The 16,182-nt window shown below is 47.8% G+C and overlaps 1 protein-coding gene and 1 pseudogene across 1 annotated transcript in view; both read right to left on the bottom strand.

Moving 5' to 3' along the window:
- Nucleotides 1–2,031: 2,031 nt before the first annotated feature.
- CMTM4 (CKLF like MARVEL transmembrane domain containing 4) overlaps nucleotides 2,032–16,182 on the bottom strand; it is a 52,630-nt gene continuing 38,479 nt past the window's right edge. The window contains exons 2-4 of the mRNA XM_037041584.1: nucleotides 13,603–13,779; nucleotides 4,224–4,322; nucleotides 2,032–3,143 (exon numbers count right to left, since the gene is read on the bottom strand). Of these exons, the coding sequence (XP_036897479.1) occupies nucleotides 2,979–3,143; nucleotides 4,224–4,322; nucleotides 13,603–13,779 (441 nt within the window). The 3' untranslated portion in view covers nucleotides 2,032–2,978. The remainder of the gene's footprint in view (nucleotides 3,144–4,223; nucleotides 4,323–13,602; nucleotides 13,780–16,182) is intronic.
- Nucleotides 11,758–12,138, bottom strand: LOC118983903 (cytochrome c oxidase subunit 7A1, mitochondrial-like; annotated as a pseudogene).

Raw genomic sequence — 16,182 nt, 5'->3', positions numbered from 1 at the left:
AAGGCACAGAGCAAAGTAGTTCTCTTCAACTTTGGCATGAACTGTGAAAGCCATCATCATCCCACCAGAAAACTGAGAGACGCCGAGATTGCCTCAGCCTGAAAATGCCCCAAAACAACCTGACACTGATCCACAGTGGAACTATTAAACTCAAAAATACTCTTCCTTCCATTTGCAGGGAAAAAATTCTTTAAGCTCCCCCCCAAATCTAGATGGCCTTATTTGTACACAGAGGCAACACGGGAAAATGCAGGTGCCTTTACATTCACCTAAACAAACACATTCCTTCATAACTTCTTACCGCCACACTGCCATGGGTGACGAGACAGGTGTGCAGCACACCAGGTTGGAGGACTAGCTGGCTACTTCCGGTTGTAGGGACAGCTAATTCATACAATGAAATATACTTACTAAAACCATAGGAGAGCCTCATGGCACAAAGGATGTTAAATAGTTACAGGGACATAAATAATTCCAAAGGTTCTGAAACTAAGATGCAAATTAGCTCCTAAGTCACTCTGAGGCTAACGTGTCATCACTTTTTGTCACCCGTCAGCATTTACGGTTTCCACGGGCTTCAGAACTGTTTCTTGGGGCTGACGACACGTCCTCAGGAGGCCAAGAGGCTCCTTCTCACCAGATGATAAGCTGGCCTTATTGAAGTGACTTGGGAAAACCTGGGCAGCAATCCTGCCTGAATGGTATTCTTTTCTTCAGTCCTACTTCAAAGGCGGTTTTTTATTGAGGCCAAGTAACATGATTCCCAGCAGGAGATGTCTGATAAAGCCCAGGGTGGTCCTTCCAAATGGGCCCCATTTAATGCAAGGCTGACTGAGTCTCGGTGACCCTGTCTTTAAATGGAACTTGCAGAGGGAGATAAGCCCAATTCTGACTAGGCATACACACTCAACAAATGCAAAATAAATATATAAAATGAACAGATAAAATCCAGGTGTCAGCATCCTCTCAAAAACCACTCCCTACAATAGGTTCAAAGTCTGTGAGGCATGACTCGCACTGCTTCATGACAGGCAAGGAAGGCGGGCTCGGTCAGACCTGCTTTGCAGCAGGTCCAGCCATGGCCAGCCCTGGCTGCCCTCTGGGGGACCGCAGGGAGGTGAGTTACCACCATGCCAGCTGGGTCTGCACGGGCCGCCATGGACCCGGAAGCACACAAAGCAGCCTGCCCACGTGACCTGGGCCACTGCCCCGGGAAGGAAGTACCGCAGCGCCCAGACAGCACCGGACGTTCGTTCTGGGAGCTAACCCCTCGCCCGCCCACTCAGGGACAGCACAGCACCATTTCCCACAGAGCCCTGGCCTGGCCTTGTCACCCGATCACCCGCGACGCTGCTCCGTTACGAAGAACACAGCGCCACCCATGCAGAGATGGACACTGCCTCACACACGCTCTCCTTTCAACACCCCACGGACACACTCCCGCTCTCTCTCATCACACAGCAATGCTGCTGAAGTGGTGATCGGTCACCAGCACAAGGTCCGGGGGATTCTCCAAGTTACTGCAAAATCTTCCTTCCCCACCGGCAATAAATGTTTTTTCCTTGATCAGGGCCAATCACAAAAATATTAGAGCGAGAGTGAGGTCTGTAAACATTAAAAACAGTTCGGAGTGAGAACCTGACAAGTTAAAACAATTTTTCCATAAAAGATACAGTTAGTTTCCAAAAGGAAAAATCAGTCTCCATTACAGCATCATAGGGGCTCATTTAACTCCTTCACCACAATAATCTTCACTCCATCAAGAACCAGTTCGAAACCTAACACACCCAGAATTCTTCCCAACAACTTCTAAGCTGGATGTTCAGAGTAGGGACCCAGGGCATAAACAGCTACCGTTCGTGCCTTCTGAAATATCAGGGAAAGGACACGTGGTGCAAATTCAAGTATGTTCAAATCCTAGACAAGTCCACTCAGAAGCACTCCAGAACTCTTCTCAGGTATCTGAAAATTAGCCACATCTCTAAAGCAGAGGTGAGAAAGGGGGTCCCCCTTCTGCGGTCTCACCACAGGTCCCCACCTGCGGTCCAGACAGGCAAGTGTTCTGGCTGGTGGAATGGATCAAATTCCTTTCCTGGCTTTTACCTGAAAAGGTGAAATTACAGAAAATCTTCAATTCAGCCTCAAAGTATTAAGGGCAGGCAGGAGAGTGAAAAGCAAGACGCTCCCCATGTTCCTGGACGAGAATCTGGGATTTGGGGAGGTGATTCATTGGAGGAAGCATCGAGTGCTTTCTCAGCAGGGTGGGAAATGAAGGTGCCCCTCCCGCATGTCAGCCAGTCCTGGGGAGCTGTCCCAAAGGGACACCAGCTTTGCCCACCCCCGTAAAGTCCAGACCCAGCCAAGAGCTTGCCCAGCACACCCATCACCAAGATCCTCAATGACACGCCTGGTTTTCGGGGCCTGTGCTGGCTGCCTCGATGCCCCGGGCATGGAACACAAGCAGGAGGGGAGGGTCCTCATAGCGAGGCTAATGCTGATGGAGCTCACCATGAGGCCACCCAGGCATCACTGCCGACAAAACTGTTGCAACCTCACACCTCATTCCTTGGTTTCCACCCCGTCCTGGCAGCTTCCGTTTAATCCAATGTGTTGGTTTCTCACAAAGACACATGACAGGGTGGCTCACAGTGAGATGGGAAGCCTGAGCTCGGGGACAGTGAGGACCTAAAGTGGACATGGCAGCCAGGCAGGCCAGCTGTCCCCACGGCCACCAAACCCTGGAGAATCTGTAGGTCTCTCCCACCCACTTCTGTCCGAACATTGGGTACAGGCGTTCTCCACCTCACATTTCTGCTAACAGGACCACTCTGGAGGGGGGAAACCCTTTCCCAAAATGAGCTTTTAGCGTAAAGGACAAAATTCAGCTTAATCACATGAAAATCTGACATGACAAGGGAAAGAAAACTTGATTTAAAGGACGGAAATGAGGACGAGAGGAGGAGGGCCCTGGCGGGCCCTCAGGTGTCCAGGCGCTGGATCTCCGGGCGGCCGTCCGCGTCCCTGGACTCCGTGCGGGCGCGGATGTAGTCACTGGCGCTCTGCTGGCGGACGCTGACCCTCCACTTCCGCACCGCCAGGAACGTGTTCACAGCATAGGCCGTGGTCGCCAAGAAGCCAAATATCTGCAAGAAACAGCCGCAGTGAGTCCTCAGACACAGCAGCAGTCCACAGGGTGTTCGGGCGCGACCCTGCGCGGCTTTGTGGTGGCGCCCCCAACACCTCACCCTGCTGAACACTTAGCTGTCAGACTGGGGCCGGGTCTACAGTTTGCGACCCACCTAAGTTGTGCCCGATCTGAAAACAACCTAAGGTTTCTTTCATGGTATTCTGGATTTTTTTTTAATTAAAAAAAAAAGGCCTCTTTTACAGCACCTTCACAGTCACTGCTCCCAGATGGGAATATACATGTAGACAAAATGCCATATATACAAAAAATCAGGGGTTCATGGGTGAGCCCAACTCAGGTCACAAGGCCTGACATTCCACATCACAGCCCCTGACCCCCACCTCCTCTCCAGCTGCCTCTCCCCTTGGCAGCTCCAGGGTGAGAAGCAGAGGGCTTGGCTTAGTCAATTACGACTCAGGAATCTACTGAGCGGCACCTCCCAGGGAGAGCAAGTTTAATACTTTTTACGAACCTCTTTAATCGCCCCGTTACTAAAGTGCAGCATAGTCTTTGTAATGCAGCGCACAGGGGAAGTCTTACGTTATCTGGTTCCCACCCCTCCCCAGTGGCAATCACCCTGAAGAGCAAAAACGTCACCTGATGGCTAAATGGTGACAAGACTGTGTTCTTCTTCATTAAGACCCCCCCAACCCCCCCACTGGCAGGTAAGGCTTGGAAAAGCAACACATTAACAGACAGACGTCGTGTCCTGCTGGAAACGGACTAAAGCAATGGCTCTCAAACAGCATCTGAGTCAGCTGGAGGGCTGGCTACACTCTGATTCCACAGCTCTGCCAGAGCCCGGGAAGGGCATGTCCTACAGGTTCCTGGGTGACGCTGAGGCTGCCTGTCCGGGGCCCACACTTTGAGAGCCACAGCACTGAAGGAACAGAGACCCCTGCAGGCCCAGTAACAACTTGGTTAGCAAAGAAAAGGCTGAAGGAGAATGAGTAGGATACATACTAGGAGGGAGAGGAGAGAAAGTCACAAAAAGTGTACCAATCAGCCCAAGTTTTAACCACTTGAGTTCACCTACCACAGCTGCAATTTCTGCTCCGGTTCTGTGATTTAAAGCAGCCAGTACAATTGAAGCGATAAAGAAAAAAAAAGTGCTGAGTCCAGTGTTGACCAAATCCTAAAGAAAAAGATAAATAAAATCACTTGAAAAGAAGCATTTTGTGCCTTGCCCTCAAAGCCATTGAGGAACTTTCAAAGTGAGAGGCCCGACACCCAGCCTCTCTGATGGCTCCATATTTGAGTCTCAGGGTGCTGGTTATATAAAGAAAGGCAAGGACAGTAACGGCTCCTGATGCTGTTCCATAAATCACCACAGCCAAATCCATGTTACTGTTTCTTAACGTCTCACACTTCAGAAACCCAAGCTGCTAACCTATCAAGACTATACACAATAATTACCATTTACAGTTCTATTGCCATCTTTTAAAAACTCATTCAAACCACCCTGGCACAGACAAAGCTCCCCAAAAGTCCAGAACAGCAAGTTTCAACTGGTGTGCTGCAAGAATTTCAAAAATATGCAATACCTGACTATTTAGTCAGGGGCACTGACCTCTTTACCCTTAGAATGTCAAATAAAATAAAAAAAATGACACCTGGCTGGTGCAGCTCAGTGGATTGAGCACAGGCCTGCGAACCAAAGGGTCACAGTTCGATTCCCAGTCAGGGCACATACCTGGGTTGCAGGCCAGTTCCCAGCAGGGGACGCATAAGAGGCAACCATACATTGATATTTCTTTCCCTCTCTCCTTCCCTTCCCCTCTAAAGATAAATAAATAAAATCTTAAAAAAAAAAAAGAGACAAGTCAACACAACCATAGACATCCAGTATGAATGAATCAAAATTATACCTGTTTTTTGTCAGATCAGCAAAAACATATTTTTTGGTGTGCCACAAAATTTTAGTCATTAGTCTATGTGTGCCGCGAGATGAAAAAGGTTGGAAATCGCTGGCCCAGAATGTGCCGAAAGGCATGACACCCTCTCAAACATCCTCTCGGTCACCTGTGACCCCTCCAGCACACCGTTTCCAGGCCTGGAGAACACGCTTCCTCGGACCTCACCCTCTTCCGTGCGCTTGGTCTTTCAAGCTTCTCTGTTGTTAAAGCCTGGAGGATTGGCTCCTGAGCTTCCTGACAAGCAAATCAGGTTATACACCCAATGCTCCAAAGATTTAACTCCTGTCTTGTCAAGAGAAACACTGCCCAATGATTAAGAGTCACAGCCAGACTGGGGTCCTAACCGATGGATGGTGACTTTGGACAAGGCACTTCCCTTCTCCTCGACTTACATGAGAAGGGAACCCCCCTCTCAGAGCTGTTTCAAGGATGACGTAGAACAAAGCATGTGAACGGCCGAGCTCAGTGCCCGGTCCACAGTTAGCGCTGCCTGCACCCCGCTGTGACTTCTGTTACTACTACTGTGGCCTTAGGCCCTGACGGCCTGGGCCACACCAGAGTTCCTCTGTGGCCTCTACAGGAAAGAAAAAAAAAATCAGGTAAAATTCTAAATTGCTTACGTGCCAGACTGACAGCACCAACAACACCAGGTCGATCCTCCTGGCCGGCCTGGCTTCGAGGTCTTCCTCCTCTTTTTAAAGACTCGAGAAGGCAATGTTCACATCATCACAGTGGGGAGCCCGTGCAGCAGGGGCCCCAACACACTCCTGGTCATGCTTCTGCACAGGGTCACCGGGTCACGGGGTAACAGGGTCATGGGGCGGAGCGAGGGCTGCCCCCAAAACTGTCTGGGGTGGCTGCCCACAGGGACAACTTCAACTGGGACCAGTGTGTTAAGCCAGAACAAGTTTCTCACAAATTCAACCCAAGAAGCATTGAGTTACACTCGGCTTTGGGTAAGGTGCTGGTGGAATACAGAGAAGTCTATAAAATGTACTTTCCGAACCAAAGACTATTTCGACACGAGCAAAATGTCTTGCGATACAATGCAGAGGCCAAACACCCAACAAAACAGTGTGTACCTTCATGGTGACTATATGAAAATCAAATAGAGTAAAGGGCCAATAGATATTAAAGGTTTTGAAAAGGTTCGTGTCATCTGTGTATAAATTCCACATCTGGACCTCATGTTAAATATCACACTCAAGCCAAAAGGTCTCAGTGCAAAGGTGCTCATCGTGATATCATTCAGAACAGCAAACAGACAAGCAAACAAAATGCTCCAGAATAGGGCATCTGTTAGATAAAATGGTATTTCCACAAAGGAGCACTATGATGTAGCCATTAACAATGATGATATGGTTGTTTATTTAATGTGGAAGATACTTACGACAGTTTAAATGAAAAAGCATGACTTTTATGGTTCTATTTTTCTTACATATCACAACATGCATGCACATATGAAAGACAGTCTAGAGAATATAGTCAAGAAGGTTACACCCAAGTGTTACAAGTGGCTACCCCTGAATGGGCTGTATCACATAAGATTTTTTTAACAGTTTTATTGAGATATAATTCATACACCATATAATACACCCAATTAAAGCATGCAATTCAATAGTCACAATCTAATTTTAGAGCATTTTCAGCATTCCAAAAAGAAACCTCGTACTTAACAGTTAATTCCTCCTCCCTCCCCTAATCCTAGGCAACCACCGGTTGGCTCCCTGTCTCTATGGACTTGCCTGTTCTGTACATTTTGTATAAATAGAACAATATACTACATGGTCTCTAGTGACTGGCTTCTTCCACGTAGTGTAGTAGTTCTAAGGTTCATTCATGTTGTAGCAATACGTCCTTTCTCTTATTACTGGGTAACATTCCTCGGTTCAGATACACCACATTTATCTTTTCCCCAGTTTTTGAACATGTCTACTTTTCAGTTATTATAATAATGTTACTATGACCTTTTCTACAGACACAGGTTTTCATTTCTTTTGGGTGAGCACATAATTTTATTTATTCTATTTTATTATCTATATCTTCTAGTTCTTCTATAACAAACAGTTACCGCTTCCACAGTTCAAAAGGCTTAAAACTGGAGCACTGCGAAAGCCAGGCAACACCAGCTGCGTGCGCACCTTGGCCCTGAAACAAAACCAAGGCTCTTCACACACGTGGTTCCGCTTTTGTTAGGGGCGTGCAGAGACTGCCCCTCAGGTGTAGAGTTTTGAGAATTTTTAGTCAATATTGATGTTTAATTTTTTAAAAAAATACTTTTAATGGGACGTGCACTCTAAAAGCCACATCTTGGCCAGTTTGCCACACTCATCCCCACCCCCCGAGGTCGCACACCTAGCCACTTTAAGTTCCCTGTCCAACCCCTTAACAACCCAGGGCTGTAGCCCCCCTGTGCTCAGAGGAGAGGAAGGTCACACGTTTTCAAGTCCCTTCTTCAACGACACACCAGTAAGGACAGTGGAGCCCAAGTAAACCCAGTAGCAGCATATCAAGGGGATCTGGCCCATGGACAGGTTTGACTCGTACAGTGTTCAAATTTGGACACGCCAACATCTAAACACCAGAAGCCTGCATATAAAAACTAATTTCCAAAAAGCAAACAAACCAAAAACCCAACTTCCACCTGCTCTCGAAAAACTGGCCCAGAAGTCCCATGAAGCAGCAGCACAACTGGCTGGGGCTGAGCAGGACCACCTTCCCCATCACCTTGACCCCGGCCCATGTTCTCGCTTGCCCAGCCCCAGTGGGCCCTGGGTCTGTAACGCTGCTCCAGCCCGGGAGACTGGCCTCCTACGACACGCGCCACCCTCTGTGCTCTGTCCAGGGAGCACCCACCCGGGATCCTGCAGTCTTCTCTGACTCCCTCCTGTGCTCCACTGCCTCCTTGCCAGCGTCCCCCAGGCCTCATCCAACAAAACTGGACCCTCAGAGCACACCTGACACAGGGGAGCAGCTTGCATCTCCCCACCCTGCACTTTCAGTTCCCCAAACCTGGCGTAAAGCAGGTGTTTGAGAAGCGATCACGAATGAGGCCTCTGTAGCAGGCCCAGCCCTGCCTGTCACTGCAGTTGCCCCCCAAACCACTAGGCTCTGGGGCTGGCTCTAGTCTCAGCACCACACACGGTGTGAAGTTTACAGCCAATTGACCGTACTGTGCACTGACTAGTGTGCAAATGGCCCCCGTATCGAAGGGGACATCGTAATACTCATGACAGTCATAATACAGCCATCGACAGTCTTCTGTGCCAACCATAGAACAGTGTCTCGCCAAATCCTAACCTAGTTATGCTCCAAAACACCGGTAAGACAGGACATGTTATTCTGTTCTACTTTTAAAAATAAGGAAACTAATCCCAGAGAGGATGAGTGCAATTAATGAAAAACATATATTTTGTCTTTCTCCCTAGTTCTTTAAAATTTGCTGAGTGATAGGAGCATCTTTTATCATTCATAATGAGCCTCTTTCTACTGTCCCTGAGTTTACACTAATGAAGTGACCCTGGAGCCCCCAGATAGCTTCAGAATGGGGGATGGGAAAAACCAACCAGGTCATTAGAGGGTTGAAATTTTCAGCCCTGCCATCCCCGGACTCCAGGGAAAAGTGAGGGGCTAGAGACTGAGTTCAGTCCCCAAATGGCCAATGCTTTAAATAACCACACCTGCACGATGTAAAGTCCATAAAAACCCTGAATGAGCCCTGGCTGGTGTAGCTCAGTGGATTGAACACGGACCTGCGAATCACACGATCGCGGCTCGATTCCCAGTCAGGGCACATGCCTGGGTTGCAGGCCAATTCCCGGCAGGGGACACACGAAAGGCAACCATACATTGATACTTCTCTCCCTCTCTCCTTCCCTTCCCCTCTAAAGATAAATAAATAAAATTTTTTTAAAAAACCTGAATGACACAGCCCAGGGAGCTGTGGAGTTGGTGACTGCATCCACGTTGTACCCCAACTCTGTGGGACCCTTCTGGACCCTGCCCTATGCACCTCCTCTTCCATTTGGCTGTTTCTGAGTTGTGTCCTTCACAACAAAACAGTAATTGTGAGTAAAGCACTTTCCGAAGTTGTTCTAGAGAAGTACTGCACCTGAGGAGGGCGGGTGTGGGGACTCCTGAACCTGCTGGCCTAGGTGGGTCACCTGGGACCAGTCTGTGGCTGGTGTCTGAGGTAGGGGCAGTCTCATGGGACTGAACCTCTAACCCGTGGGGTCGGTGCTAACTCCAGCAGTTAGTGTCAGAACCGAATTAAATTGCTGAACACCCATGTTTGGGGAGAATTACAGAACTGCTTGGTATACAAAAGCCTTGTGGATTTTTTTGTCAGAAAATAACCACACATTTGGCTCAAAACTGGTATGGAAAACACAACACAATGAGTTATGGCCAAGGCCTCAGGGCGCTACAAGTGAGCCCTGTGGGTGATTCCAGACTGTTCTTAACTCACCACAGCCCGTGGCCCAGAGTCTCAGACAGGGAGAGGCCTGTGGGAGGAGGAGGGGCCCCTGAGGTGTTCCTGAAAAGGAACAGCAAGGAGAAAACCAGAAAACCAGGATAGAGCGGTGTCACAGGAGGCGAGAGTACACGGTGCACCAGGAAGTTCCGAGCGTCCCGCAGCAGACACCGCCGGAGTGTTTGGTGGGGGGACTTAAGAATGACCAGATGGGGAGCGCAGAGGCCCCCGTGCTCCTGCACAGAGGACTTTTGAGGACAGAAGGGGCAGTGGATTGGGGGCGTGAGCAGGGCGGGCTGTAGTCGTGTTTAGGGGCACACATGAGGCTTTTGGGATGTTGACACTGTCGTACCTCTTGGCCCAGGTGCTGGCTACATAGTCTTTATCATTCTTCAGTAAATCATGTTTGCTTTTGCAAATTTTTTGAATGTGCTATATTTGACAATAAAAGATGAGAAAACAAAGATTAGAAGATAGGGAAATAGAGAGGGCATGTACAGACCTCCCTCCTCTTCACAGAAGTTTGGGTGAGCAGGAGGGTGGGAGCCCCTGCCAGGCTCCGGGTGGTGGGAAGGGAACGGGAGAGTGATCGGGGGTGGGGGTGGCATTAATCAAGGTAAACAGAGGTGAAACAATGACTGCCTGAGCTCCTAATATACAGAGAAAAACAAATATAGCAGAATTGCCCCATAGATTCATAGAAGAAGAAAAAAAAAGCCTGGTGTGGCTCAGTGAATTGAGCGCTGGCCAGCAGACCAAAAGGCTTCGGGTTCGATTCCTAGTCGGGGCACATGTCTGGGTTGTGGGCCAGGTCCCCAGTGGGGGGCGGCACCGACTGACGTGTCTCTCCCTTTCTCTATCCTTTCCCCTATCTCTAAAAATAGAATACATAAAATCTTTTAAAAAAAAAACATTAATACACTCTGAGTGCATCAAATTATGTTATATAAAATATTTTTTGTATCATCCTTGTTTACCATTTTCATGCATATTTGTATCAACATAGGCTCCTGAAGTGACCCATTTTTTTAAACCTGTACCAGTCATACCCCATTTCACTCCCCAGCTGGCTCTGTTGGGGACAAAAATACCCCCAGCATCTTGTGAGGAAAGCACACACCCAAGGCCAACCCTCCATAGTGACTTGCTGAGCTGTGATTAACTCTGAAAACTTCACATTTGCTCTCCTCCCAGAGAACAGGTGACCAGATGCCCCTCAGCGAGTGCCATCGCCTCACGTTCTTATGACTCACATGCCCTTTTGCTGGGTGCGCACACACCTTCCTCTGCTCTAAACGGAAGCTCTGGAAAGGGTCCCAGAGGATAGAAAGATGTTCTCAAGCGGCACATCACCACCCAGGACTTGCCCCAGCCAGCACCAGCCAGGAGGCAAGGACTAATGTTTAGCTTCCCAGTGAAAAAGACGCACTCTGAAATGACCAGAGGGTGTAGTCAATAAGCAGAAAGTCTTTTGTGATTAAAATAGAAAAATTAATATTTCAGAAAGCTCACTAAATAGGTATTTCCGGGGATAAAACCCAGAATAAATTAGTAAGAAATCTGAAGTCTGAAGTTTTTTAGTGGATTCACCTCTATCAAATAAGCAGCTAAGACAGAATTAAGGGAGTCGAGTCAACCCTGAGGAGAGAAGTCTACAGGGGGACGAGGTGGCTGACAGATGGCAGCGAGGCCTCGCACACGTGCTAAGTGTTGCTGCCTGGTAGCAGTGACCACTGGTTTGAGGAGCTTTTATATACATTGTCTCTTTTCATTCTTTTTTCAAAAAATACTTATTTAATTATTATTTTAGAGAGAGGGGAAGGGAGGGAGGAAGAGAGGGAGAGAAACATCAATGTGTGGTTGCCTCTTGAGTGCCCCCAACTGGGGACCTGGCCTGCAACCCAGGAGTGTGCCCTGATGGGGTATCAAACCAGCAACCCTTTGGTTTGCAGACTGGCACTCAATCCACTGAGCCACACCAGCCAGGGCTCATTTCATTCTTAAAACAATTCTGTAAAAAATTAAAAATTATCATCTCTAATAATGGTGGAACTTACAGGTGACTTTAAGTGACCTGCCCCAGGGTCATTACATAGCCCTGATGAGCCACCATGGACTTGAACCCAGACAAGTCTGTCTAACTCAAAAGTCCCTGGTCTTAATCTTTCCTTTTTTGGAGGGGGGGGGGTTCCCCAAGAAACCAGCACATTTATTGATGTCTGTTCAAGTCCTTCAGGTCCTGAAGGCTTCTTGGTCTCACTTCTTATGCGGGAAGGAAGCCCAGCCAAGACAACACAGACTGTGGACAGTGCCTCCAAGACACAGCGCCCGTGGTGAGTCGCCGTGGTGAGTCGGTAGAGAATGCTGTCAGTTCCCCCACCCTTCAAGTGCACCAGGAGGTCATTGTCCGCCTGGAAGAGTTTCTGTTTCTCAGCCACTTGGTTCTCCAAGCGGTTCTGGGCTGTTGAACTGAAGGAGCGAATCAATGCCTGGGAAACCTTCAAGGCCCTCATTCTGAGTCCTCTTCGGCCGGAGTCACCTATCCTCTCCCAGTCTTTCCTTCTTTGTCAAAAAGTTTTCCTGCAGATTTCATTCCAAGTCCACCCAGGCCCTTCCCTCAACATACATTTACTGAGAAAGAAAGCCTTGGAAATGCAGGGATCTGGGTTACCCACGAACCTTGCCCCCAGGAGACAAGGGCAATGACCTTACCCCACAGAACATGCGATTTGTCTGGCGGAGGTTTATGAGGTTCTCTTTTGGATCTGCCTACTACATTATCAATTCGGATAACCACTCTGCAAGCATTTTCCTATGGATAACACAAACTCTACCTTAAAAATAGCTGAGACATTAAAACCTGTCACCAAAACTCAGAGGAAATGCCTCCAGTATCTTGAGGTTTAGAATTTAAATTTAAATTCAAATCACATTTTTCTCAGTTTTTCAATGCTGAGACAAAACCAACTGAGTTTTCAACTGACATCACCTTTTCTAGTTCCGCTCTGCTCTTATTTTTCCTCCTAAAAGAGTCTGAACAACACAGAGAGCATTCTGCCGGAAAGACTTCGGCTCTGGACTCCTCACCTGATCACCATGGGAGTGGCCCTGCCAAGCAAGGTGACCCGTTTCCGCCTCCTCCCCAGCTCCCTCCCATGGGCGACACTTTCACTGGCGCTACACCCATCAGCACCCAAAGAGAGGGGGGCTGTCTCAAGGGCAGCTGTCCCAGCGCCCTCCTCCCCTCCTGCTGCTCCCGTAGCAGCTGTGGGGCCCCCAGGGTTTTCCTCCTGCAGCCACAGAAGAAGAGTGAGGCAGCTGACTGCTTTCCTGCGCTTCCCTGATTTCCTTTGAGCTCTTGCACATGCTTGTTTGCAAAGAAATATCAAGAAAACTAAATGCTGTTAAGTTTCCTGCCCCATTTAGTGCAGTAATGACAAGTAACTCGAGTCCAGGAGAAAGGGCCTGGGAGTGACCGGTCGGAGGGTAAGGCTGTCACAGCCGGTGTTCAGAACCCAAACCACAGAGAAAAAGAGGAGGACTGACCAAACTACCAAACCCTCCTTCCAGCCCTTGCAGTTGCTTTGTATTTAGTAATATTCCTTGGCTTTGCAAGTTATTGGCATTTTCATTCATATTTTTAATTCTCCCTGAATCAATCCTTTTGTAAATGGCTTTTGGGTCCAGTGTGAAAAATATGCAAAATGTATTAATTCCATTTTCTCTTTCCCATATTCCGTACATCTCAACATTACCGGTTTTCTCAGAGGATCGTGAAATTGAAATGACGTTTTTAAAGAGGTCAGAATAATTGTTATGATATTCCCACCATTACTAAAGATTCCATTTGTGTTGTAGTTTTGCTCAACCCAGTAAAGAGATTTAAATTTTCACAGCTGAACTACAAAGGAATACTTAAGTATCAGAATGAACTGGACCCAATTCACTGGAGAGACTCCGACCTTGCCCGGCAGGCAAGCAGCACCCTCTCCTCTCACAGCCGCAGAGCGGTGACTTGTACTCACTGTCAGGTTCCAGTTGATCTGGGGGATCCTCATGTGGAGGTTGAGACTGAACAGAATCAGCAAGACTCCAGTCACCACGAATGCACTACAGCTCACAAATTCAAAAAAGTAGAGGCCTTCACACGGGGAGCATTCCATGATGGTCTCTATGCAGATGAATGCAATCAAAGCCAAAATCTAGGCAGAAAATTGGAAACATACACGTGTAACATATATTTAGCACACATCCGCAGACAAATGTGCCTGCCACATTTAAGTAAAACTCACCATCATCACCACCACACGCAGCCCCAGAGTCTTCCTCGGGGGCTGGCAGTTACCACGGTCAGGAGCATGGCGGATTCAATTGTTACGTAAGTGTGTAAACGTATGGGGCTTTTACCGACCCCCTCCTACGGAGAGCTGAGCCCCACCCCAGGACACTGGAGCCAGTCTGGGTGGTGCGGCTCTGTGATGAAGCAGAAAGGAACACTTCTGCGATGCTTTTCGTTCTGTCTCTGCCACACGTAAGTGGACACTGCCTATGCATGCGTGTTTCTAATTTACAGTCTCTACCCTAAAAATGAGGCCCATTTAATTAATTCATGAGCTATGCTTTTCTATTTAAATGCTCACCCCAGGATATTTATTGATTTTAGATAGTGAAGGTAGAGAAACCCTGGACCGGGAATCAAACCCGAAACCTTCTGGTGTATGGGACACACTCCAACTGACTGAGCCACCCGGCCAGGGCATGAGCTATGCTTTTTTAAAGTTCATCATTGGAGCTGGTCAGACTGGCACTTGATTAAATAACATGGTTAAATCTACCAAAACAGAATCAATTTCTTTCTGAAGGACCAAAGTAACATTTTAGCAATATGTCCCAAGAGATTGGATTGGAGATCAGAAGGTGAAACAGGTATCCATGGAAATTACCAGGTGAACTTTTAAAGGAAGCTTTCAGGAAAAGGAGCCCAAAGGCTGAGTTAATGGCCCTGTGATCAAGGGGAGGTGTGGTGGTCTTACACCTGAACCAGAACAGTCTCGGTCCCCTGGCCTCTGCTTTACTTCTTTCACTGAGCACCTCACCACCTATCCTTCGCCAAGCCTACACCGGAGCTTTCAGGCCAGACGCCACCTCAAAGGTCAAGGAGGTACAGGGAGGCAGCTCTGGGGTCCCAGGTTCTCCATAGAGCCAGGGACGACAGCATCACCAGGAGGCTTGTTAGCCATGCAGCATCTCCCATCAATGACCTGCAGAGTCGGAATCCGCTTTTCTGACAAGATCCTTGGGTGACTGAAGCGTGGGAAGCTCGGAAGCACAGGCTGTTCTGGGGCCCTTCCCCCGCACCCCGAATGTAGCCCCACTCCTGCCTTGCAATGCTCTACTCACTGCCCCCTCCTCCCCGCGCCTTCCCTGATTCTGTCTCTCCCTGCCAGACATCATCTGATTCCACCCTCACAGGGAAGCTTGCTCGTCTGTGATTGCATTCTACCCGTTCTTATACTTACCATTGTGACTCCTGAGCTTTTGAAGGGTACAGCCAGCCCATCTCTCTCTACTCCCAAGATAATAAGCAAAATAACTTGCACACGACCGGGAAATGGGGCTCCCGGGGTCACTAAAAATCCATGCCAGCAATTCCTGATGCACCTGTTAGCACCCTACGAAAAACAACCAATGTCTGTGCTTTTCCCACTGCCGATACCTCCACGCAGAAAGACACCTTTTCTAACAATATGTGGTACTTTCACAGCCCATTCTAATCAACACATGAAACATAAAGGGTTTTTAAGCACACACTTTGTGCTTCTTCTATTGGCTCTCCTTATAATTCTCTACAGAACCGCAGACTTTAATTCTGCACCTGAATTGCATGCCTAATTTGCAAGCAATTCACAAAGAAATAGTTCATATAAAGGAAACTCCTAAACTAGTTTTTTAACCCCCTGTAATTGGATCTAGCAATCGTGGGCAAGAAATAACACACCATACTGATCAGTTACAAATGTTTCTGGTGCACTGACTTTAACCACATCTGCGTGGGAAGGCAACACCTACACTCTTAGACATTAAACTAAAAATGGTTTTAAGAATTTGCAAATCTAAGAGGCTGCTCAATATAGAAGTGAAAAAAAAAACAAGACAAAATTCCCTGTTCTCTAGCTCATACACTTTATTTTTTTAACTGATCTTGGAGAAAGAGAGAGAGGGAAATATTGATTTGTTGTCCCAATTATTTGGGACACCCAATACCCTACAGTATTGCGCCCTGGCTGGTGTAGCTCAGTGGATTGAACACAGACCTGCGAATCACACGATCGTGGTTCGATTCCCAGTCAGGGCACATGCCTGGGTTGCAGGCCAGTTCCCAGCAGGGGACTCACAAGAGGCAACCATACATTGATATTTCTCTCCTTCTCTCCTTCCCTTCCTCTCTAAAGATAAAAAATTAAATCTTTAAAAAAAAGATTTTATGAGATCTGTGCCAGAAATGGAATGAAGAAAAATATATATATATTTAGTATTATAAATCACAGTAATTCATTAAATCACCAAAATTGATATGTAGGGAGAAATACAGATACATAAACACA

The sequence above is a fragment of the Sturnira hondurensis genome, unplaced genomic scaffold (assembly GCF_014824575.4).
Source record: "Sturnira hondurensis isolate 20B ecotype Veracruz unplaced genomic scaffold, ASM1482457v3 Scaffold0003090, whole genome shotgun sequence".
Taxonomy (NCBI): Eukaryota; Metazoa; Chordata; class Mammalia; order Chiroptera; family Phyllostomidae; genus Sturnira; species Sturnira hondurensis.
This window is presented reverse-complemented; position numbering and strand designations above follow the sequence as displayed.